This window comes from Desmodus rotundus, chromosome 12 (assembly GCF_022682495.2).
Source record: "Desmodus rotundus isolate HL8 chromosome 12, HLdesRot8A.1, whole genome shotgun sequence".
In the NCBI taxonomy this organism is placed as follows: Eukaryota; Metazoa; Chordata; class Mammalia; order Chiroptera; family Phyllostomidae; genus Desmodus; species Desmodus rotundus.
The window spans coordinates 77,619,616-77,644,266 of record NC_071398.1 but is presented as its reverse complement, the minus strand read 5'-3'; the positions used below and the strand labels follow the sequence as shown (position 1 = coordinate 77,644,266).

Genomic DNA, 24,651 nt, shown 5'->3' with positions numbered 1-24,651 from the left:
AGAAATATTCATCCAGGCTGGTAGATAGGAGGAGATGGAGAGCCAGGGCAGAGAGAATGTGCAGTGAGGTGGCAGCTGGCAGACATGGAGGCCCCACATTCATGTGCAGATAAAAACTGGGAAGAACGACTGGAAAACGAGACAGATCATGCAACCCAGGGTTCCAGCACTGGGAAATAAAGCCTCAAAACCTCTGGCTGTGAAAACCTGTGGGGGTTGCAGTGGTGGAAGAAACTGCCAGTTTCTAAGGAGAGTCCATTGGAGGGGTCCACAGGGTTCTAGAATGTATACAAGCCCTCCCACTCAGGAAATCAGCACCAGGGAAGCAAATGGAAGGGCATCATTTGCTTGTGGGAAGTGAGGGAAGTGACTGAAAGCTGGGAGCAAGTGATATTGTATCCTCTCTGACCCCTACACCACATACAGGGCCACAACACAGTGACATGGGTTGCCCTGCCCTGGTGGATACCTAAGGCTCCACCGCTTACAATGTAACAGGAGCCAAGAGAAAGAAATATGGCCCAAATAAAAGAACAGATCAAAACTCCAGAAAAAGAACTAAGCAATGAGGAGATAGCTAACCTATCAGATGCACAGTTCAAAACACTGATAATCAGGATGCTCACAGAAATGACAACAAAATCACAACTATCAACAACTGAACCTAAAAAGCAAAACAAAAACAAACTAATCAAACAACTAGAACAGGAACAGAATCACAGAAATGGAGATCACCTGGAGGATTATCAGCAGGGCCCTGGGGTAGGGGGGAGAATGGAGGAAAAGTTACAAGGAATGAGAAGCATAATTGGTAGGTATAAAATAGATAGGGAGCCCTGGCTGATGTGGCTCAGTGGATTGAGTGCTGGCCTGTGAACCAAAGGGTCACCAGTTCGATTCCCAGTCAGAGCACATGTCTGGGTTTCAGGCCAGGTCCCCAGTAGGGGGCACGTGAGAGACAACCACACATTGATGTTTCTGTCTCTCTTTCTCCTTCCCCTCCCCTCTTTGTAAAAATAAATAAATAAATCTTTAAAAACATAAAATAGACACAGGGAGGTTAAGAATAGTATAGGAAATGTAGAAGCCAGAGAACTTATATGTATGGCCCATGGACATGAACTAAGTAGCGGGGGAAATGCTGAAGGGAATGGGGTACTGGGCGGAGAAGGATAAAGGGGAGGAAAAAAATAGGACAACTATAATAGCATAATCAATGAAATATACTTAAAAAAAAGAGCTATGGCGGGCTAGCTCAGTTGGTTAGAGTGTTATCTGAGCACAACAAAGTTGCAGGTTTGATCCCTGGTCAGGGCACATATAGGAAAAAACCCAATGAATGCATAGGTGTGTGGAATAATAAAGTGATGTTTCTCTCTCTTTCAAATCAATAAAAAAGAAAAAAAGGAATGTCTCCTTAATCTGATTAGCAATTTATTGGGAGGGGAGGAGGCACCCTGCCTCAGTTTTTCCCATCTCCACATATGCTCTTTCTTGGCAATGCCTCCACCCTCTTGGGTCCAACTCCATCCTTTCAAGTCTTCCTGCAATGTAAACCTGCAATGTAAACCGATTTCCACCTATGGGAAGGTGCAAAGCCAGCAGGGAGGTGGACAAGAGGAGAAATGGAGTTTGGTGGTCCCCCAGTTAAGGAGGATCCAAGGTCCACACTGCTTCAAAATTCTCCAGATTGGGGGACATATGACTTTTCTCCCCAGTTTTGGGTCCATGTATCTCTGAGGAGAAGCCCTCCCAGGGATCTAGGCATCCCTTTGCTCCCATTGGGGGGTGCGGCTTTACTCCCAACACCTCTGGCCTAAAAGACAAGAACCTGAGCCTCTCACCAGCCCCCTGTCCCACCTCAGCCAACAGGGAAGCCATGGAAAATACCAGGCTGCTGGGGGGGCACATGGGCCCTGGGAGCAGGGTGTCTGTCTTGGAGGACCCTGGAAACTGCTGCTCTGGGAGGAGAGGGGGCAAGAAGGGCCCTGAGAGGCAGGTCCAGTCAGAGGGGAGAGAGGGTGCAAAGGGAGGTGTGAAGGAGGCAAAACTTGGCAGCTCTTCTGGGAGGCTCCCCAAATGGCAGCAAGGGCAGAGCAGACAGTGGGTGGAGGCAGAGCCAAGTCCTAGAGAAAGGGAGAGAAAGAGAGTCAAGAGAGTGCCCGCCTCCACCTTTCTTCTCCCATTTCCCTTTTCTTTTTTTCTGTTGCTTAAAACTTTCTCTCCTCCCACGTGCCCTCCTTTTTTTCTTTGCTTCATGTCTCATTGTAAATGTCACTTCCTTGGGGCAGCCTCCAGAGACCACCCCAGCCTGGGCAAGGGCCCTGGTTGCTCCTTATGACTCCCAGTGCCCCTCCCCCATGGCCCTTTGCTTCATTAGCATCAGGTACTCATTTGTGTGATTACAGCTCTGTGGGGACAGGAACATTCTGTTTTGTTTTCCTCTGGATCCTGCCCAGCCTGGCACATATTAAGGGCTCAGTAAAAATGTGTTGATTGAATGATTGAAGATATTCTTTGCCATAACCCAGCGAATCCATTCTTTACTCTCTGTGTAACAGAGGGCTCTAGTTCTACCTGGGCAAAGGACTAGTTGCATGGCCCTGGACATATTGTTGAAATTCTCAGGCCTGTTTCTTCATCCATAAAAACCCCTCTCCTAGCTAAGAAAAAGTGGCATCATCAGTAAGAAGGGGCCCAGGGAGCCAGAGACTGGGTGCACATGGACTGAGCCCCAGTCTTCCTCTTCTCCGGCTGGCTTTGACCCAGAACTCTTCTCCTCCAAGAAGACTTCCCTCCTTCTACTCCTTCCAAACTGCCTTCTTTTTCTAGGATTATATATAGGAGCTCCCAGTTTGGGGTTTCTGGGTATGGCTATATAGAACTTCATGTCACTTTCTATATTTCAAAAACCTAACTCTAGTTCCACATTTTTCTTAGCAGTCTACATCATTTAACTAGAAGAGCAAGTATCACCTCCACATGATCACATTGATGGGGCTATTGTTGATAAAAACTAGAAAAACAAATTAGTTATAAAAATAACTTAACTAAATAACTGATTATTTAATAGAAACTATATTTCTGAAATTGGATCTATGTAAGGGGAAAATAGTAAAAATGATCCTTTGTGAGGAAAAGTGTGGAGACCTCTGCCAGAGGACCCTCTCCTGGGCTACTGTCTTTTTCTTTGGGTCCTTACATGAGGCAGAGACTGCTGTTCTTCACCAAGAAGGTTGTGTCCCCTGACCCCTGAGGTCAGGGCTGTGTCTCCATAGGAGATCCACAGCTGAGTAGGCATGTGGAAGAGACAGTCCTTCTTCCTTCACACCCCTTCCTAGCACCAATCTTGCAGCGTCTGTCTCTGGCTCAATAGTCCTGGACACTCTTCTGCCCAGAAGCAGATTCCTCTCTTGGCACCATGTACTCTGAGGGAAGGTGGAGGGGAAGGACTGGCACAGCTTTCTGAATCACCATCCAGAAGTGAGGCATGTGGCTGCTACTAGTCTTCTGGTGACCTATACCTTCCCTCGGGGCCCAAGCACAGGCAGGTTTGTGTGTGTATCTGCAGAGGGCAGGGAGGTACAAATAACCCACTCCAAGCCAGGGAACACTTTTCCCCCCCTCATAGTTTCCCAAAGAGAGGAGCTCTGTGCTCAAGGCATTCCCAGAGCTGGGAAGGGGTGGGTGGGGGCGGAAGAACAGGGAGTACTGTTCAGGTGCTGTTTGGCTCCAGGCTGCCAGATGAGTTCCAGCAGGCCCTGGGCTGCCCACGCTCACAGCCTCAGTTGCATTCACAGGGACCCAGAACCAGGCACCTGTGTTCTCTGAAAAGGGGGACTTCTGGGTCCCCAGCTCTACTAGGGGTGGGACTAAGGCCAAGAGTTCTTATTCCAAGAAATTGCCAAGGAATAAAGGGTCATTGGCCTCTGCATAAGAGCCCGTGTCTCTGTGATCTTTTGCATAGAAAATCTGACTTTGTCACTTCCTAGCTTATAGCCCTGTAAGTGCTGGCCTCTGCATACATTTCTAACTTCTCCCCACAGATCACTCTACGAGGCCCTATCTGCCTTCTCCTAGTTCCTTTTCTCTGTCCTAGGACCTCTGCACACATGTTCTCTCTGCCTGCCATGCTCTCCTCCCTCCTTCGAAGCTAAGCTGGAGCCTCTTTACATTTTGGGTCTCAGCTCAAATGTCACTTTGTCAAGGATGTCTTCTCAGATGCCCCCTGAACTTTTCTGCAGCAGTTAGCAGTTATAATTTATATCAATTTGTTAAAATATTAACTGAGTGTCTGCAAACTCCCTCTTGCCTGCAAGCTCTATAAAAGCAGTCTTGCTCACTCAGGCTGGTGTTCCCAGCCCTAGGACAATGCCTGGCACGTTAAACAGGAGGTCATTAAATATCTGTTGAAAGAAGAAATGAGTAAGTGAATGAATGAGTGAGTGAACTTTGTCTTTCTGATCTTTCTTCACTTGGCTTCCTTCTCCATGCCATGGTCCTTGCCTTGGCCCTGGTTCCATCCTCTTCAGCCTAGATTGTCTTCAAAAGCCTCCCAATACCAGTCTATGCCTACTCCAACCCGAACACTAAATTAAGCCAAGTCATCTCAGTGAAATGAAGATCTCAGCATACCTCTCCCTTCCCAGATACCCCCTGCTCACGGGATAAAGTCCAACCTCCTTAGCATTGCTTCGGAGGACATCTGTTACTGGACACCTGTTTGCTTTGCTAGGCTGATCGGTCACCCTCCTCCTCGTCTCCACCACCATCACATAAGTCACTCTCTGATCACGGCAAACTACCAGCAGCTCTTCAGATTTGCTACACCTGCTCACAGCTTTTAGATTTACAAACGCCATTCTGTGCCTGGGCATTTTTCTCCACCTGTTTCACCTGCTCAGGTTCGGCCTCCTCTAGGAAGCTTTAACTCCCTTCTCTGCATTCCTGTAGCAGCATTTGCTTCCCCAGGATCTCATCACTGGCTGTATTCCCATCTCTGCCCCCCACTAGTCTCTGAGCATCTTGAGGGCCATCTTTCATCTCTGAACCCCCAAACCTAATAAATAGCTGGTGCTGAAGAAATGTTTGGTGAATGAATAAATGACTTATATTACCCCTTGTCTCAATGAGCAGATATTTGGTCCTGCCCAAAACATCCATGGAGATGTTTGGTCATGCCGAATGTCCTTGAAATTTGGTCCTGTCCACATCCTCTACTCTTAGAAAATATCCCTGGGTTCAAACAGCCCAGAGTGTTTACTACTTTTTAGAGTGTTTATTTCTACTTTTGGTTTATAGGTTAATACAGAAACAATACTATCATGTTTTATCGGCCCAATAACAGTGTTGCGGCTGTACTGCCAATAACCTTTCTTGCCTCGGTGGCCCAGCTGGTCCTGGCACATGGGCTAGAGAGATGGGTCTGGGTGGAACGGATGTCTCCATGGGCATTTAGGACAGGACTAAATGTCAGGGGCCTTCTGGAGTGGGTGTTTTGGCCGGGACCAAATGTCCTGCAAGGCTTGTCTCAGGCTCCCTCGCCCATTTGTTCATCCAGAGGGTGCTCCCCTTCTCTGGTTAAGATCCCCTGGGCCCTCCCTAGTCCCAAGCACTCACGGTAGACACTGTGCTCCCCTTCTTATCCTCAGAGGCCTCTGGTGGCCCTCGGGGGGTCCACTGTCCAGCCATCTGCTCCACCATGGCCCAGTGGGTGAGCAGCATGCTGTGTAGGAGCTGTGGAGTGAGAAGAAGGTATGGGGGTAGAATGGGCTCTCCCTGGCATACATTCCCCAGGACATACTGTTTAACAACCATTTGTTAAAATGATGAAGTACTCTGACCATGGTTGTTAAATCACCCCTGCCCACATGCCCTGGACCCTCGCCTAATACCCCTATTTCCTTCCCTGTGATCCACTCCTAAAGGAGTGATGCTTAGCATAGGAATATTAGAGTATCTTAGAAGATTTAGAGTATCAAACCTGCCCCTGGGATACTCAGTGACTAGGATACTGGGGGAGTAGGACATTGGAAACTGGTGGGTCCCTGAGGCAGAAGGGAAGGCTGGGGTTCCGCTGGGAGCCTGGTGGAGCCCGAGGGCTAGGGGCTGCCTTCGTACCTACCTCACTCTGCATGCCCATGGGCACCATATCTGGACGAAACAAGGCAGGGGCCCCCAGCAACAGGTTGCGGGTTGGTGGTGCCTGCACCTCCCTTAGAGGATAGTTGACTATGATGAGCTTGCTGAAGTTGAATTTGTATGTGAACCTTTTGCCTTGGGTCTTGTGCAGGATCTTCTTACTGTAGTAATATCTGAATATCCCAAGGATGAGAATGGAGAGTTGGTCCAGTGGGCAGGGAGTGTAGCCAGAGACCCAGCTATGTCCCCCTCCCCAGGCCAGCAAGACTAACCCAGAGCTGTTCCTGGATAAGCACAAGGCATCTGACCACATTCAAGAGCATTTCCCAAGCCTTAAAGGGGCAGGAATCAGATGGGGTGCCAGAAACAGCAGCCCTTTTCTTTGAACTCTGCCCTGTCTGGCCGCTTGGGCTGCCTCCTCTCACCTGAGGGCCCTGCTCAGCTTGTCATAATTCATCTGTGGTTTGCACTTCCTGTGGCCCCAGAGGCGAGCCACCTCATCTGGATCTTTGATGACAAACTCCCTGTACTCTCCCTGCTGCCAGGCAATGACATGGTGGAACTCTTCCTTCTGCAGCAGCTCCAGGATGAAGTGCCACAGCTGGATCTGCCGGGAGCCTGGGGAAGACTCGGTTTTGTAGGCCCAGTTGAGGAAGGCCAAGCCTGGGGCAGAGAGGGGAGTGTAAGTGCTTCCAGCATTGCTGCTGGAGCTTGGGTGGGAGACCTGGCCTAGGCTCACCTGAGATCCAGGAGTTGCCCAAAACTCTAGGGACGCCTTCTGCCAAGCAGCTGTGGTGCATGTTCCAGTATGGGAGCAAAGACTGTGTCTGGGCCTTGGGGAGAAATGGACACCACTTGGAGGAAGGGAAAGAAGGTAAGGGAGAGGGAGGTGAAAGAGTGAGGGAGGCAAAGAAGGAAGAAGATAAGAGGGAAGAGATGAAGGGAGAAAAGGGAGACTGAGGCAGGGGAACAAGGTCTGGGGCAGGAAGCTCCCCAGCACCCTGGCAGGATCCTGCCTCCTCTGGGGGCCTTCTCACTGGCCAGGAGTTGATCCAGGACTCTGGGTCACTTATGTAGATGGGGAGGAATGTGAAGAGCACAATATCCTGCCCCTGCTGGGCGATTTAGACAGAGGACATCTCTTCTCTGGGCTTAACAGGATTGGAGTTTTTCCCAAGATAAGACAAGCCAAAATGTAATCAATCATGGCTCTTTTTAAACCTTGAGTGGGAGGAGGTGGCAGATGCAAAGAACCCAAACTGCCAATTTACTTAGAACGATTTTACGTTTGAGAAGAACAGGATTTTTGTGTTTTTTCACTGATGAGTCTTGAGTGCTTAGCAGAGTGTCTGGCACATTGTAGGTGTTCAAGAAACAATTGTTGATACAATCAATAGATGGTACTGAATATAACAGTGGTATCACTGTGTGTTTAACACCTGTCTTCTCCCTCAGAGTGTCAGCTTCATGAGGTCAGGAACCCCAGCGCTCTTGTTCACTGCTGGCTCCTCAGAGCCCATCCTAGCCCAGGGCCTTGTACCTGCAGGTGCTCCGTAAATATTTGTTGAATTGATGGACATGGATAAGGAAGAAGGGATCTTACTGATTCCCAAACTGGCATGGGTGGTAGGGTGGCAGTGAGGTGGGGAGAAAATTGTGGAATGAGCCCCAAGGTGATGCAGACAAAGGGAGGAAATGTTTAAGTCCCAAAGCCTCTGGATGGAATTAAGGCTGGTGCAAAAGACTGGCATCCTCTGTCACTAGTGGAAGAGAAAATGATAGGCAAGAGGACTGAGGAGGGATGGCAGAGGCTGCCATGGGGATGGCAAGATGCACCCTGCTCCTGGGGGTGGGCCCAAGGAGTTACCTGGATGTAAAGACCATGTGTAAACAGGGCATGGGTGCTGGGTTACTGTCTCTGATACAGTGGGTATGAGGTGAGTGCTGTTCTCAACAAGAACTTATTAGGTGGGAAGGTCTGTAGGGTGTGTGAGGACTTGGCGAGAGTGGCTGCCTCACTCCCCAGACCAGGCTCAGAGAGGGAAAGTGACTGACACATGGTGTTTAGACACCATACCCTTACCCCCTAATCCATAGCACTTTGTCATTTCTCAGTTTTTAAAGTGTTGCCTCAAGACTCAAAAAAAAAAAATCATCTGTAATAGTGAGTGCTACTCAAACTCTTATGTACATAAAAACCACCTGAGGATCTCTTTAAGTGCAGATTTTGATTCAGCAGAACTAGGCGGACCCCGAGGTTCTGCATTTCTAACAAGCTCCTGGGTGATGCCACTGCTACAGGTCTGTGGACCTTACTTTGAATAGCAAGACTACAGCAAGAAGGAGCTGCGGGTGTTAGAAGGTCAAGAAATCCCAGACACAGCAGATGGTAAGACCCTCCCTGCTTTCCCCATCCCCACACCAACAGGCCATGTGGTCTTTTGCTCTCCCTTCCCCAATGAATGCTTGGCTCCAGGGAGGTCAATGACAGCTCAAGGGGAGTGGGAGATGGGGCAGGTGCTTCTGGGGATCCCCAGCCTGGCCTGAGCAGAGAGCATCTCTGGAAATTAGACAGGGCCATGGTTAAGTCAATGCTACTCTGAATCTGGGTGAATAGGGTTTCCACACATCCCTCTGTCTCTAAATGACAGCTGACATTCTGGAATCCTCAACTCTCCTTGCTTTCCTCTCCTGAAGCAGATGTCCCCACTCTCTTCTCCCACCCTTATTTCCTGCCCCATCCTTTGGGAAGTCTAACCTCTCCTACCTCACCTTAGAAAAGTGGGTTGGGAAATGGGGGTTGTAGAGGTGAGAGATTTCAAGGGAAAACTCTTCCTTGGAGGAAACTGACCAAGTTCTATGGCTGCCCCACCGCCTGCCTGATCTGATCATATTTCCTGGTCTAGAAGGTTTGAGACCTCAGCAAGGATTTAGGGTCTGGCAAAAAAGCGAATGACAATCCACCCGGAAGCAGACACTCTGTGCGCCAGCATTGTGCTGAGGAACTGGTCTGCCCTGAACTTCACACAAAGTATCAGACGGGATAGTGTTCAAGGGGGGGGGAGTAACTTCTCTAAGGTCATACAGCTCTAAGTGAAAAAGGGGAAAGCAAGACTGTAAATCAAGATTTATAATATTCAAGGCCTGGCTGGGTAGCTCAGTTTAGAGCATCGTCCCAATACACCAAGGTTGTGGGTTCAATCTGCATTCAGGGCACATACCAAGAATCAACCAATGAACGTGTAAGTAAGTGGAACAACAAATTGATGTTTCTCTCACTCTCTCCCTTCCTTCCTCTCTAAAATCAATAAATAAAAAATTTTAAAGTGTGTGTATATTTTAAAAAGATTTATAATATTCAGCCACATAGGTAGCCTACCAATGTGCCCAAAAGAATAAAACTCAAAATACAGAACCAAAGTGGGTCAACCTCCGGGTTTCCCGAGTGCCTGAATGCCACAGCCCTCCCCGGCCGGGCTGGCACGTGTGGGAGGCCCTCCAGTAATCTCAAGTCTCTGAGGAGCTTGCTGGTTCTGGAGGTGGAAATCTTCACTGCTGGAAAGCTTTGTCAACCGTCTCCTTCAAGTCCTTTCTTTTCTGCTGGAGACCTTGAGCTGCCCAACCATGGGGACCCTCAGAGAAGAGCAGATTTTAGTTCTACCTTCTCGCCCAAGAATTACCGTTGGTGTTTAACCTTAATTCCTTGTGCTTTATTTTAACCCACACTCCTGGTGATGCTCCCAAGGCTGATGCAGGTAGGTGGTCCCACTCTGTCCCACTTCCCCATCTTCCAGCCCCCTCCCTCTTGTGCTGTGAGCTAATTGTACAAAGCTTGGGGCAGCTCTACCAGGCCCTGCACAGCCCCTACAGTCCTAAGAGGACAAGTCCTGAGAGCTCTACATCAAAAAGGATCATAACCCAATCTTGAAATATTAGTGGCTGCTCTTAAGCACTTTGTGTTTCTTGAAGGGTTAGAGGAGCAAGCAATTATTATTGTCATCACCATCATTCTGCTTACTAATAATATGATTAATCCCCTTGGCCAACACAAGTTACAACACATGTAGGTTTTAGGTCATTATTTAATAGAAGCAAGAGATGATGATGATAACAATAGGGAGTAAGGCTTAAGGAAATGCCCAAAACAGATTTTACCTTTTTAAGAGTTTAGTTAATATGAGTTGGGTCTCTCTCATGCACCAGCATTGAGCTTGACATTTTTTTATTATGTTACTTCCCCGAGGTTTCACAATAACCCTTTGAGGGGAGTATTATTTTCTCTGTTTTGCAAGCCTAGGAAATTGAGGCTCAGACGATTTAGAGACTTGCATAAGATCCTTGGGCAAGTGGTGGAGCCAGATGGGAACAGGTCTGTCTGACTCTAGGCTCTCAGCTGTAATCAGTCAATCAGGGCAGAAATTTTGAGAATGAAACTTGGGAGCAGATAGAGGAGGTTGGCGGGAGGCATTCAGTGTAAACCTAAGAAGTGGGCTCTTGGCCAGAAAAATGATTGTGGAGGCTGCAGGAAGCCAGAGGACAGACAGTCAGATGGGTAGAGTGGAATACAGAAAGGATAAGGACAGAACACACCCAGGTTAAACAAAAAAAAGTTGAGAGTTCAAGACCAATGCTGCATCTCTGCAAGGTAGAAACTTGCATCAAAAGTCACTTTGTTGTGGGGCCCTCTGAGGGGCTGCATAAGCTGACTGACTGGACACAGCCAAGGCTTCTAAAGACTGCTTGATTGACTCAGTGGGAACTTGCGACTGTTTTCTAAATACAGAGGTGGAGGAAAGAGATGGGAGCAAGAGAGTCAGCAAGAGAGAGAGTCAGCAGAGAGAAAGAGACAGAGAAATAGAGTTGTGAAAATGGGCCTGTGAATACAGGCGAGGTCCAGATATGCAAGGGGGGGTGGGTATCAGAGGGACGCAGTGTTAACTCAGAGATGGGGGTGGTATTTTATTTTTAGCACTGAGTAAACTGCCATCCTCACCCTTTGCCAAATCTGGAATTTGATTGGAATCCTCTGGTTTCTCCCTTGAGCTCAGCTCCCTTAATATTATTAGTTAAAGCTGCTTAGGTAGGAGAGCAAGACAGGCTGGGGCTGTGAGGGGCAGAGCCAATCATCTTTTCCCTAGGGGAATTTGGAGGGAGGGGCAGGGATACCCCAGGGCCTCTTGTCCCTCCTTCTGCCACCCAGAGAGCCCCCTCTCCCTACCCAGAGAGCCTGCGCCTAGGGCAGAAAGGATTCCTGATTGGTGCTCCATGGCTGGGAATCTGGCCAGCTGAACCTCATGTCCCTCTTACAGCTCCGCCATTCCAGCCATTGTCCCCAACCTGGGAAAGGTCCCGGCCTCTCTGTTGCTCCCCCAGAAGGGCCAGTGGCACTTCTGCCCCTCTCCTTCCTCCTCTCAGCCGTGAGCCCCCTCCCAGGCTCCCTCTCACTCTGCTCCAGTAGCGCATCCCCAAAGTTGGGTCTCAGATCTCTGCCCACCCCTCCTCCCTGCCCCTGTCCTGTGCAGATGCCTCTGATGATGGTCTTTGTGGTTCCTAGGGGCTGTGGGGCTTAAAAGGTTTGTGTAACTTGTGGAATAGAAATCCAAACCCAGACACCCCATGGCCCACCCTCAGACCTGTCATGAAGGGCAGCTGAAAGTCATGGGGAAAGTACCCACCACTTCAGGGATCCAGAGGTTAGGGACATGCGAAATGCAGAGACCGCTTCCAGCCCCACAGCCAACCCCTCTCTCTGGCCCCTCCAGGGCTCTGTTTCACTTCGTTTGACCTTTCAATTTTCAACTAATTTCCTCTTTCATTACTGTTTCTCTCCTCTTTTCTCAGTTTGCCTCTTCTTCCTTTTTTTCCCACTTCCCATCCACCAAACTTCTCTTGTCTGATTTCCCACCACCATTCGCTGTCTTTTCTCCTCTTTGTCCATCATTTTCTGTCTCAGTTTCCACTGATCTCTCCATTTTTGTCTTTACTTCTTATGTCTACAAATAAATCATTTTGTGACTGGCTCTCTCTGTCTTGATATCTCTGTCACTGTCTGTCATTGTTACTTTGTTTCCTTGTCTCTCTCTCTGTCTTTTTCTCCCTCCACCCCATTTCCAGTGCTTCAGAGTTGGAGACTGAACCCAGGCCTCCCAACTTCCTGGCTTTGGCTCTCACAGCCCACCTCACTGCTCCCTACTCTTTAGTTTCCAAAGTGCTCCAGCACTCCTTGCCCCTCCCCCAGTGGCAACCTCAGTTGGTTCCTTTCATCTCATTCCCATCAGCTGTGTCCCAGGGGATCCCCCTATCTGGATAACCCCTATCCTTCCCTTTGTCCCTCCAACCTCGAGAGAAGAAATCCCCTCCAGCAGGCGCTGAGGTGGCTGAGGAGCCAGGCCAGCCAGAGGAAGTGAGAGCTCCTAGCCAACTGTTAGGCTGGGGTGAGCGGGCAGGCCAGCGTGGGGCTGAGTAACTGGGGACCGAGAATGCAGCAGGCTTCTGGGGTGATCTCACTAGCTGGGAGCCTCTGGTGCCTCAATCCCAACCCTCAATCCTGCATGCACTTCCAGCCTCCACCTCAACCTCAATCTTAATACAACCCTAACTTCAACTTCCACTAAGTGCCAACTTCAACCCAAGGCTCCATTCATGTGTCCTGGTCCCTCTCCCCACCAGGCCCTACTATCCTTGAGCAGGGCCAGGAAGGGGCTTGAAGGTGGAGTGGCAGGGGCAAAACACTCTTCCTCAGCTCTTCTCTTACCAATTGGGAAGGGGTTGAAGAGAGGAGTGGGACTTCTCTGCCATAAGAGCATCACCTCAATGGCTCTCCAGTTTCGCATAGCCTATATCCATCCGGTGGTCACAGGGGCTCCCCTGATAAAGGGCACCCACGCTCTCAGATTCCAGGCTTCTTGGTCCTAGTTCTTTGAGAAGGATGCCAGGAGTCTGAGAAAGGAAGAGAAGGATGAGGCAGAACCCTGTTACTCCATCAGAGGTTTCAATTCAGTTCATGCCAGCCTGGCTCAGGTGGGAGCACAACCTGAACTCTCCCCTCCCTGTGATCCCTCTGCCCATCCTGTTTCTTCCCACCCCCAGGCTGTAATGCCCACATCCTCAATGTTGGTTCTCACCCACTGCCTTTCAGCCTCGGCCACAGGGATGGCTCCAGTGAGCTCACTGAGATGCAGCACTCCCTGTGTGTACCCCCAGGGCCCTGCTCAACCCCATTAATTCCAGGAATCCACTCCAGTGAGCAGCCATACGACCCCAGCTGTGCCTCCTCTGGGGAGAAGAGGCTGCTGCTATGCTGGACTTTCAGCCTTTATGAGGTCCCCACCTCTCTCTGCCTTGACTGCCCAACAACTGGCACTGGTGGCTTCAGTGTGGCCCTTGGATCTCATCTTCACCCAGTGATTGTGTCTCCTTACCTCTTCCCTCCCCAATGGCACCACTACTGGCTCCACAGCTAGGGTGGGAGTTGAGGCAGAGAAGGGCAGTCCCTCCGGCCAGCCCCAGCCTCGGACCTGCCACCAGAGTCCCTTACCTCAGTGCAGCAGTCTGTCTGGTCCCTGCTCTGTCCAGCGTCTCCTTCGGGCTCATGCCTTGCTGAGCAACCCCTCGATCATCACACACTGAGTCAGTTTACTTAAAATGAGAGCTGGATCTCCAAGCTCCCAGGAGAGCTGATGTTTCAGACAATAGAATTAACCCTTTCGGGGGCCAGTGGCAACACAGCCACGTGCCCTCTCCACCTCCGTGGGGGTGGGGTGAGAGGGAGTGTCTCTCCCAGGGTACTTTGCATTCAGAACTGACCTCTGGGGCAGACAGCTTCTAAAACATCAAGTAACAGACAGACTGGTGAGAGGGCTGCCCCTTCTTCAGTTCTGGGGAAGAGGCATGTTTTGGACCGCCAGGAAACCTTCCAGGGTTGTCCTTCCCTCTGTAAGCCAGCTTTCCTCTCAAGGAACTTTTTAAAAAGATTTTATTTATTTATTTTCAGAGAGAGGGGAAGGGAAGCAGAAAGGGAGAGAAACAGCAATGCACGGTTGCCTCTCACGTGGCTCCCACGTGGCTCCCACTGGGGACCTGGGCCGCAACCCAGGCATGTGCTCTGACTGGGACTATGAACCCACAACCCCTTGGTTGTCAGCCCATGCTCAATCCACTGAGCCACACCAGCCAGAGCTCTTAAAGAAGTTTCTGTGGAGATAAAAAGAATTTGGCCTGGAAAAGACCTCCCTTTACAAGCTCTGACTCTTAATACCACTTTGCTCCCAGTTTTTCCTGAGTCCCAGGTCTCACCTGTGCTCTCTGCTGCCAAATGTTCACAGTTTGTGACTTTTCCTCTTAGTCTCAAGTATTTAATAGGTATAGTTTACCCAATCACCTTCTTTCTAAGGATTTTTAAGGACTCATGTCCCTTTCCTTTTAGAGTTCTAGAAAATGATTTTTTCTTTTCTTTATTAATATGACTCAAAGTTAGACAGCAAGAAGAACTTCTAAATAAGGTATAAACCAGACAGGAGAAGTAATTGCAAGGTCATCAGATACCTTGCTAAGGACAGAGTAGGAACAAGGGGTAGGATTCCAAAATACTTTGGGGAGGGGATGAAGGGTTTAGGTAACTAACCTCAGGAGAGACTTCTCAGGGGAAAGTAGAGGAAGGTGGATGTCAGAGACTAGAGCCTCTGTCTCTACAGTCCTGGGAACCAAGCAACCCTGGCGCTGAGTGAGTGAGCCTGCGTCTAGTCTCCCCCGTCCCTAGTGGGGAGGAGAAGACTGATGGCTGTCACTTGGGAATCAATATGATTTTCTTTTTTTTCCCCTCTCCTTGACTCTGAGAGGCCAAGTTTGCCCCCCTCATCCCCTGTCATTACACAACTCTCAGCCCTGAGCTGATCAAGATGAGAATGGAGAGACATGGAATTAAATTCTGGGGGTTGTTTTCTGGTTAAACCAACCGAAGCTAACATAATGGAAGTGGGAGAGAGAGGCTGAATGATGGAAGAAACAGGAGCCGTGGGCCACAAAGAGAGGGTCCCGGCTGGGGGGAGGCAGGAGGTTGGGGCCTCAAGCCGCTGAGGGCACAGGCTAAGGCCCACAAAGGGAGGGATGACCCAGAACACTGTCCCAGGGAGTTGAATACTAAGCAGGAATGAGGCGAACTCGATGTTGACAGATGACGGAGAGCTGCAGCAAGGAAGACTGAAGTCAGTGCTAAGAGGTGGTATCGGGATTGTTTTTCAGCATCACTGCATTTCCTCATCTGGAAAGCTCATCCTACCCCTTGCTCACCTTCTCCTCATCCCATTTCCTCCATTTAAGAATTCAGGACCATTTGAGTTAGGAGCAAGAAGATGCCAAGGCCACAGAGGGCTCAGGGGGAGGAAGGACTGCTCCCCCCCCTCCTCATAAAGATGTCAGAGACGAATCTCAAGTGGGAGAACTGGGACCTAGACCTTGGAACTGGACTCCACAGGGACGTCAGACCACCTCCTGCCTCCACAGCTCTCCTGGCAGGGTGACCTCTGGGAGGGCTCTGGAGAAGGAGGTTCATGGCTCTTTTGCTCTCCCACTTCCTGCCACCATCCGAGCTTCTAGGAAAGTCCCTCAAGTCCTTGTGAGAACTAGAGTGGCTGCTTCTGAGATAATCACAGTTTTCACCTTTTCTCCTGTTCCACACACTGTCCCTTCCCACTTCCTTTCATATTCCTGTAAACCCAATCAAAGCAGCCCCTCCCCCTGCCTTCTCTGTCCAATTCACATTGTAGAGGAGGCTGGGTGCGGAGTTAGGAAGCCAGGTGTTGACACTGGCACAGACATTGGCTTCTGGGGTGGCCCACTGTGTTTCCTATTTCTTCCCCAAGACATAGACCAATGCCCTAGTGACCTTTGGGGAAGGGGAGTCCTCTGAGCAAAACCAGCGCTCTTCTTTGCTCTTATGAGCATCTCTATTTGCATCCAGTGTCTGGCACAACACCTGGATGTGGGGGCTGTTCTACAATGATTGCTGAGTGAATAAACCAAAAGGTACCCCAACCTGCTCCCCACACTCTAGCCAGTCCAAATATCATAACTTGCAACATGCAGCCTCAACACATTTTCAACTGCCTTCAAACCCCCAACTTCATATTCAGTAACTACCTGGACTGATTAGCCCCCTAAACTCCCCTGACAAAGTGATACAATAACAGGGGCCAAGTGAGCTGGGGTGGAGATCCCATCCCTGTCTCCCTGACTGGAGACAGGAGGCAGCAGGAGGCAGCCCTTCCTCCTTTGGGACTAGGAGCTGGCTCTGGGTGTCTCCCAGAGACCGCATGGAGAGATGCCTGTCGGGGCTGAGGGAAGGCCAAGCAGGGGCTGGGAGGAGCCCCTCTCAGCTCCCTGCCAGCCCCCAGGACTTCATGGCACAGACTCAGGCATGTTGAGTGTCTTCACAGCAGCAAAGCAAGGGGTGCTCTATTTGAGCCTCATGTAGAATTTTCCTGTCCTAGTTAGTGACTTTTTTTCCTACTTGAGTCACCAGCACTATCTGCTAAATTGCAAGCCTATTGACATTGTCTGACATACTTTGTATCAAGACCTTACCGCCCTGAATGGGTCCTCTCAGGCCTCGTGCTTTTGTAACCATCTAATGTTAAAATGGGTGGGACCAAAGATGTAGGGATAGGGTTGGAGCCTGGGGAGGGCTTCTCAGGAGGCTGCACCGGATCAGGGGTTTGCCAGGCAGGGTGGAGATGGGAAGGTGGTGCTATCTCTTTGCTGAGGGATGGGGAAGAAGGACAAAAAGTCTCCTCTTCCTTACCCTTCTTGCTCTTCTGCCAGGACTGGTCTAGGATTGAAGGGGCAGGGGACTTGGTTTGTTCCAGGAAGATCTGTCTGTCTGGTCCAATTATGACAGAAGGAGAATATCCCATTATAAACAGTCCTTACCAGCTGCTGGCAAATGAGGGGTCATTCCCACTGGCTCACTACGTCAAATCCCCCAGCTGCTCCCCAAGACAGGAAGGGGCTCAGTGCACCCCCATAAGAAGGACAGAGGAAAGTGGTGGTGACTGGGATAAAGTCCCAGGTGGCCAGGAAAAAAAGGAAGTGCCAGGTATGCTTTTGGAAGGAGGAGGAAATTAGTCTTAAGAGGACAAAAAAAGAGGTGGAGGAGATGACTAGGAGAAGGAGTAGGTGAGACAGAGGGTAGCAGAGAGGCTAGAGGCAGAGGAGGTGGTGAGCAGGAGGCAAGGGAGGCAGCGCTAGGATGCAGCATATGGATATGAAGGCTAGGGGGAGGGGCGGCTCTGTGTGTGTGTGTAGCCATTGGCTGCGGTGTCTGTGGAGACTCTTCATGTCCCATTAGTGGCAATGGAAGGTGACATGCAGGGATCGATACCAATCGAGACAACGGACTCCCAGTAAATAAACCCATTTTACTCACACTTCTCCATCCCCACCAGCCAACCCCAAGACAGGGAACGACAGCTTCCCACATCTGACCTCCTCTCCAGAAAAGCTGCTCTGAGGAATGTCCCCAGCCCTGATACCGGGGCGGGGTAGGGACCCCAAGCCTGGGAGGAGTCTTCAGCAGGGTTGGTGTGTGTGCTATCTGGTTCTGTGAGGCTCAAGCCCAGGGTCCCCTGCCTGTGGTCTGAAGCCTTACACCTGGGCCACTGTCTCCTCTCAGGTGAGGGGGAGCTGGGCTCACCTCCCAAATCCTGTGGGTGTTTCCAAGGCAGAACAGGGAAAAGCTCTGGATTTGCTGATCAGCTTACCCCATGGGTTCAGGTGAAGGCCTCTTTGTGTACCTGGGTCTGTGTGGGTGTCAGAATGTGTGTCTGTCTGTCTCTGTTAGCGTCTGTGTGTGTCTGAGGATTCCTGAAATGAGTGTCTGTCTCTCTACAGAGTGTCTCTGTGACCGTGTGGGTAGGAGTTTGTGTTTCCAGCATGTGTGGTTGGCGTACTGTGTGTGCCTATCTGTGTCCACGCATATCTAGTCTGGGAACGTAGGTCTGTGAGCTGGACTTGCCTGTGTGTGAGTCTGAGTGTGTGCGTCTGCGTTGCTGTGAGTGTCTGCTGCTGGGTATGTGAGCTCTGCCGTGTTTTGGAGACTGTCGGTGTCTCTGTGTACATGTATCTGTATAGGGGGTTGGGGGTGGGGGTTGTGCTTGTCTTTGTCTTCTGTACATGTGGGAAAGTGCTGCTGGCCTCTCGGTACTTGTGTGCCCAATCTGGCCCCTTGAGCTGGACTTCAGGCAGTGTACTACCTTCCAGGTAGGGTGCCCACTGTTACTGGGACTGAGCAATTTCCCAACATGAGACTGTCAGTACTGAAACTGGGATAGCCCCAGACAAACCAGGACAGTTGTTCCTACTTTTTCCAGGCCTGGACACAAGGAGGCCAAAGTGAATAGCAGGGCAGTGGTACTGGGAAGGAAGGATGGGAGAAAGGTGGGGTGGGGACAGTTAGAGGAGAAGCTGAAAGGATTGAGGCATTTGAATAGAAGATGAACTGGGAAGGAAAAGGCTGCAGGAGCAGCAGGAGGAATGCTGACTAAAGGAAGAACTTCCCCAGGGCACAGAGGTGCCGCTCCAGAGAAGAGAATGGGTTGCCCTCTGCTCGGATAAACTCTGATGAAGAGTCCTGTTGGGCTCTGTAGGGGGACACTGGCAGAGACGGATGCTGCTGGCTGGCAGGTAGCCCCTCTATGGGGGCTCCTACCCTCCTGGGGGAACTATATCTTCTCCTGGACTAGGGATTACCTGGTTGCTGGGGGTGGGGCTTGGGGTGTCCCTCCTTCCTTAGTCTGTAGACTCCCTGGGAGGGGCTAAGTTTCCTTCCCTAGTTTCCCTTCCTCAGGCTGGAGACCCAGTGGGCTGCCCGAGCCCTGGGGAGAGGTGTGGGGTAGTAGGGAGATTTGGCCAAGGCTCCTTGAAAACAGGCAGTATGGGAAGAGGGTGAGAGTGTGAGGAAGGCAGGCAGGAAGCATGCACACACAGAGCCCCAGAGAGGGCAGGGGAGAAACTGGCATTACACATGACATGAGGAAGCAGGCAAGAATCTGCAGAATTAGTGAAGGGACATCCAAGATCCTGGCTTGGGAGTAGGGTTGGGGGGTTATGGTGAGAACAGGCAGATTGAGACTGAGGCTAATTCTACTTCCCCAGCTCTTCTCTGGACATTTGAGAACAGGAGATGGGCAGATACTTCCATCGTCTGGAGCCAGGAAGGATTTCTTGGCAGAGGAGAATGCAGGGACTCCAGGGGGAGGCTGGTCTTCCTTCCCCCCATCCAACCCCTGACCCCTACCCCAACACCATCCTGGGGCAGGGTAACCAAACTTTTTAATATATACATACATATATCTATTCTGTATTAAGGAGCCCTGTGCGGGGCTGATAGGAAAAAAGAGGGAGAGAGAAGGGGAAGCCAGACAGAGCTCAAATGAGACCTGAGATAAAGCAATTACCTGATCAATATGGGTACAATTGAGTAATATAGCAGGTCAATACCCTGGGCAGGGGGCTGGGGGTTGCTCCTTGCTCATAGTCCTGCTCCACTGACTACCCTCTGCTGCAGCCCCCCTCTCTCACTCTCGTCCCTCCTCCCAGGGAATTCATCTCTAAGTCTGCCTTCCATCCCAGCCTCGAACTCTGGTCCCCCCAGATCTGCCACCCCCACCTAGGACTCCACCTCATCTCTCTGCCTTTCCCAAACTGATCCTTCTTTCTCAACATTCCTTCTAGGTCATGCCTCCCTATCCTTCTCTATCTTCCTCAACCCCTGCATCTCTTCCCACTCACTGGGGTCCACAGCCCAAGCAAGATCAGTGGCCAGTTGCCCACATCTGTGTCCTGGGGACAGGTGTGGGGAGGTGGTTCCACCACTCTCCCTCATGGGACAGGCACTTTCTAAGGACAAGAACTAGGTGTGCAGGGACCAAGTCTTCCCCCAGACCTGACTGGAGAGGGAACTGTGTCTTTCATTTCACTGTTGTTGGCAGTACAACCTAAATACTCAATTTATAGACCACTCCTCATATGCTAGGTGCAGGCTGAGCTGGACTCTGGGGACAGGGAGCTGGAGGACCCTGGTTCCTGCTGATCCAAAGATGACACTGTGGGTGCTGACAATGAAGGGCACTAAGCCATCTGGGGACTGCCTGTTTAGAAGAGGGTCTTGGGGCTCTCTGTATGTTTTTTTAGAGAGGGTGTGGGGTGTGGGGGAGAGTGAGACCTCTCCTAGTATGTGGGAACACCTGAGTTCCTGCTAGCCAAATCAGTATTAAAGATTCTCTGGCAACCGGTAAAGTCACAGCTTTCTGGGGGATGAAGAGGAAGGGAGAGAGGCCGTGGCGCTGAGCGAAGAACACTGGAGCAGGAGTTAGAGCCACCGCATTACTCATCTGCCATTGCTGCAGGACTGGAGGGTCCTGGCAGGTAAGGTGTGTCTTTATGTGGCTGTGAAAGCCCAGGACAGAGCCTGGCATCCAGTAGGCACGCATGAAATATTAGTTGAATGAAAAACTGTTGTCACCTTGCCACAGTCTACCTTGTATTTCAGTTAAGTTGGCTTGTTTCCCCACCTAAACTGTGAGTTGAGAAGGAACCTGCTGTGTCTCCCAGCATAGGGTCTGCCAGCTTTCACAAATGAATGGATGAAGGTGTGTAATCGTTTATGTGCCTCTCCATCTCCCTCTCCGGCTTGGAGGTCCATTTAGGGGACCTCACACCTGCAGTGATTCCACAAGTTTCCCTTAGAGAAATTAGGGGCCTCTTTAAAGCAACCCAATCCCGTACCCATTTCTCTGCCCTCTGTGTGTTACCTCTGAGAGACAGAGAGGTGTTAGAGGAAAAAACATGAACTTTGGAGTCAGAAACTCTTGGGTGAGCCTGGTTAGGTTACTCACTAGCTGTGTTGACCTTGGGCAATTCACATAATTTCATTGACCTTTGTTTCCTTCATCTGCAAAATGGGGATAATAATGGTACATTCTGCAGAGGGTTATTTTGTGGATCAATAAGTTGACTTAGATTAAGTGACATAATGTGCAAATGTTAGTTGTTATTTTCAACATGGGTGTAGGAGGGGTTGGTCAGCAGAAGACCAAAATTTCAACAAGTGCAGATAAAGATTTTTTTCAGCTGGGCCTGGAGTGGGAGAATAAATGCAAACTTCCTTTACCTGTGGTATTCTGTAGCTAGCTTGAAACCACACCCCTCAGTTTCCCTTTCCTTCTAGTTAGTTCTAATGCCTGGAGGACAAAAGTCATACAAAGAAGACACAGCTCAAAATATCATATTATGACTGGATCCCTGCCCTTTCACCTGTTTGTTACTTTTTGAGGAATCTGGGGGGAAAAAACTGGATGAAGTCTTAATGACACACTGGAATAAAAGGCCCTGTCCCTGGAGCCAGGATCTTCGTTTCAAGGCTGACCTCTGGCTCCTGTAGAGAAAGGTCTTTCCATTCTCCTCCCTCCTTCCCTCCCTTCCCTGGTGTGGTCTCTGTGGGACTCCAGGTGAGAGGTTCCTTGCAGGACCTTAGTTCTCCGGGACAAAGGGTGTAAGGCTCTGACTGTTCTCCTAGACCAGTCTTTGGACTGAGCTGGGGTGGAGCCAGCACCTGTCAATGGAGGCAGGAGACAGTGACATTGGGGCCGAGGCCTGCTGCCACTTGGCTTCAGACCTACACTTCCCAGTTTGGGCTGCTCCCTCCCCATTGTCTGCCTAGACTGGATCCCCAGATCCTGGAGTTACTTCCACTGGGCCCTATCAATGAGGGTGGGGCTCATCTACAATCTGGGAAGGGCCCAACCCCTCTTTGAACTTTGACCTTTACCTCTCCTCAGTCCCACAGCTCAGCCCCAGGAGACTGTTTGACCACAGGTGCTGGCTCCTGCTCCTGCCGTCCAGATTGGGACACAAGGCCTGACACTTGAAGAAACACTAAAATTGGGGTCCCCCACAATACCTCCAATTCTCCATGATCGCTTTGTAGAGACTGGGAAAAAGTGTCTTTACCATTGCCTCAGAGACTCAAAGCAATGGACAATGACAAGTATGGGATTCAGAGTGAGGAGACCAATTTGAATCACAGTGGGCCTCATTTTTCCACTCTGTAAAACAGGGATGAAGGTATGAGTGGGGCCAGTGAACGAATGATGTGCAGGCACAGAGACCCATCAAGTACAGGAACCATGATGCGAGAGCAAGCCTCACAAAAACACCTTGGTTACTTATTAAAAAAGGATTTCAGTATTAAATGCTTTATGTGCATCATTTAATCTTAAAGACAATCCTATAAAATTGGGAAATTGAGGCATATAGAGCTTCTGTAATCTGCCCAAGTAATAGCCATTAGAATGGTAGGGGTGGGACTATGGGCTTAGAGCCAGTTCCAGTTTATCTTCCTTCTTCAGGGAGTTAACACACCCAACTACTGAGAGAGGAGGGGAGCAGAAGCCCTGACAAGCAGAGTTGGGGTGGCAGAGTGGGGGATATCTGAGACAGCAGGTCTTTTCCTGGCCTCACATTCCAAACCTGCATCCTCTGTCCCAAAGATCAAGCCTCTTTGTATGTTTCTTGTCATCTGTCCATCCAACAAACTTTCATCAAACATCCGTAGGCCCCAGGTCATGTGCTGGGCACTGAAGAAAGAGTTGACTATTGTCCCAGTCTTTGCTGCTTGGCCACCCTGTGACTGCAGTGGGCCAGCAGGGTATTAACAGTATGGAAGGGTGATGGTGCAGAGGTCAGCATGAGCTGTGACACAACACAGAAGAGTGCCCAGGAAAGTGCCCTGGAGGTGATGACCTGAGTGGAATTTGGAAGGATAAGATGCAATTGGCCACGTGGAGGAATAAAAGGGCATTCTAGGGGCTTGAACCCTGGGCATACAATATTTCTGTGACTCAGTGTTCCCCTCATGAGGATTAAATGTTAATGAGAAGCCCTTAAACATTCCTGGCACATGGTAATTGCTCTCTGTGCACTGGCTGTTGGGGGTGCAGCCACTGGGACTTTGTGTGGGTTGGGAGAGTATGTACATGGGTGTGTGTGTGGTTAAGGATGAGGCTGGTAGGGTAAGCAGGGGCCAGATTATGAAGGGACTTCTAAACTAAACTAAGGACTGTAAATAGGGAGATAATGGGGAGTCATTTAAAAGCTTTATTTCCTACTCACTTATCTTGACAGGCTCTGAGACTCACCCTTCCTCATCACCCTCTGTCCCTGCCCAGCGTTCTCATCCTCAGACCCCATCTGTTTCCTCACTTCTTCCCTCTGCTCACCATCAGTCACTCCTATGCTCAGAATTGAAATAATCACCATCCAGCTCTATGCATTGGTCAACAGAGGGTGGCAGAACCAGATACCTGGGATCCTGATCTCAAAACTGTACCCAATTTCACTTCCAACCCAAGTCTCAGTTTGCTTTCAGTAGCATGAGGAAGAGAAAGAAGCAGGAAGCTTTCCCAGAAGGAGGGTCTGTATCCAAGCCCATTCCCAGCTTGCCTTTGTCAGCCTCAACCAGTCAGCCTCTGTCACTTAGCTTTTCCCCACCTAAATGAATTGAATAGTCTTCTTGAACAGATATTAACGGCTGGTTAGTTTCTCAGGACTATGGCCTTCATGCTCATTGGCCTAGCCCCAATGCTTTTGCAAAATATTGGAGGGAAAACCATTGCTAGCAGAGTAAAATGTACTCTTTGGCATCTCCTCACAATCTCCATAATCCCTCCTGGTTTGCCTCTTCAGCCTCACCCTCCTCAGTGCTGGTCTTCCTGAACTCACAGGAGTCTTTCATGGAAGTCAGATGTAACACCTGGCTGTGGTTCTACAAATGTTGGAATCTCTAGATCATTTTATCTCAAGGGTGAAATGAGATTACTGGCACCATTTTTCTCAGGCTGTGTTGTGTGGTATTTAGTACCTCACCAAGATCTCCTCCTGCCCCTCTGGATTCCTGCCCTCTGCTGGGAAATGTTAGGTTTCCCTAGCACTGGCTTGCCATGTACTTAAACCACCACCAACAAAACCACCTTTACTATTATTCGCATACCATAAAACTCACCCTTTTAGAGTGACTGTAATTCAGTGGGTTTTATTCAAATTGTTGCACAACTATCACCAATTCCAGAACATTTTCATCACGTTACAGATGAAAATGTGACCCACCAGTAGTCATTCTTCACTCTCCTTGGCAACCAGTAGTCTTATATTCTGTCTGTATGGATTGGCGTATCCTGGACATTTTATAGAATCAATACAAAGCGTGGCCTGTTGTGTCTGGGTCTGCATGTACTCTTAATCAATCCTCTAACAATCTTGAGGTAGAAAACGTGTGTCCCAGGCTTCAGCTGTCCTTTATCTAGCAGCAGCCATTGACTCAAGGAAACTGACACTCCAGAACTGTTCGGAGCCCTGCTTCCTGACTGTGCTGGTACTTGTACAACAGCAACAAAGCCTTGGGCAAACCCGCCCTGACTCAGTGTGTCAACAACAAAACCGACACTCTGCAAGCATTAC

At 49.9% G+C, this 24,651-nt stretch overlaps 1 protein-coding gene across 1 annotated transcript; it reads right to left on the bottom strand.

The window, feature by feature from the left end:
• Positions 1-1,471: 1,471 nt before the first annotated feature.
• On the bottom strand, positions 1,472-6,941 carry ETV3L (ETS variant transcription factor 3 like). Its single transcript, XM_024571112.3, has 5 exons — positions 6,881-6,941; positions 6,567-6,804; positions 6,125-6,314; positions 5,616-5,736; positions 1,472-2,126 (listed from the first exon to the last, which is right to left on the bottom strand). Exons 1-5 carry the CDS (start codon positions 6,939-6,941, stop codon positions 1,648-1,650), a joined length of 1,089 nt encoding a protein of 362 aa, XP_024426880.2. The 3' UTR covers positions 1,472-1,647.
• Positions 6,942-24,651: the final 17,710 nt, after the last annotated feature.

Excerpts from the sequence above, each read along its gene's own strand:
- ETV3L (XM_024571112.3), bottom strand. The coding sequence starts at position 6,941 with ATGCACCACAGCTGCTTGGCAGAAGGCGTCCCTAGAGTTTTGGGCAAC. Across the intron at positions 6,315-6,566 it reads AAGCTGAGCAGGGCCCTCAG|ATATTACTACAGTAAGAAGA; the intron begins GTGAGAGGAGGC and ends TGGGATATTCAG. Across the intron at positions 2,127-5,615 it reads GAGCACAGTGTCTACCGTGA|GACTTGGCTCTGCCTCCACC; the intron begins GTGCTTGGGACT and ends CCCTTTCTCTAG.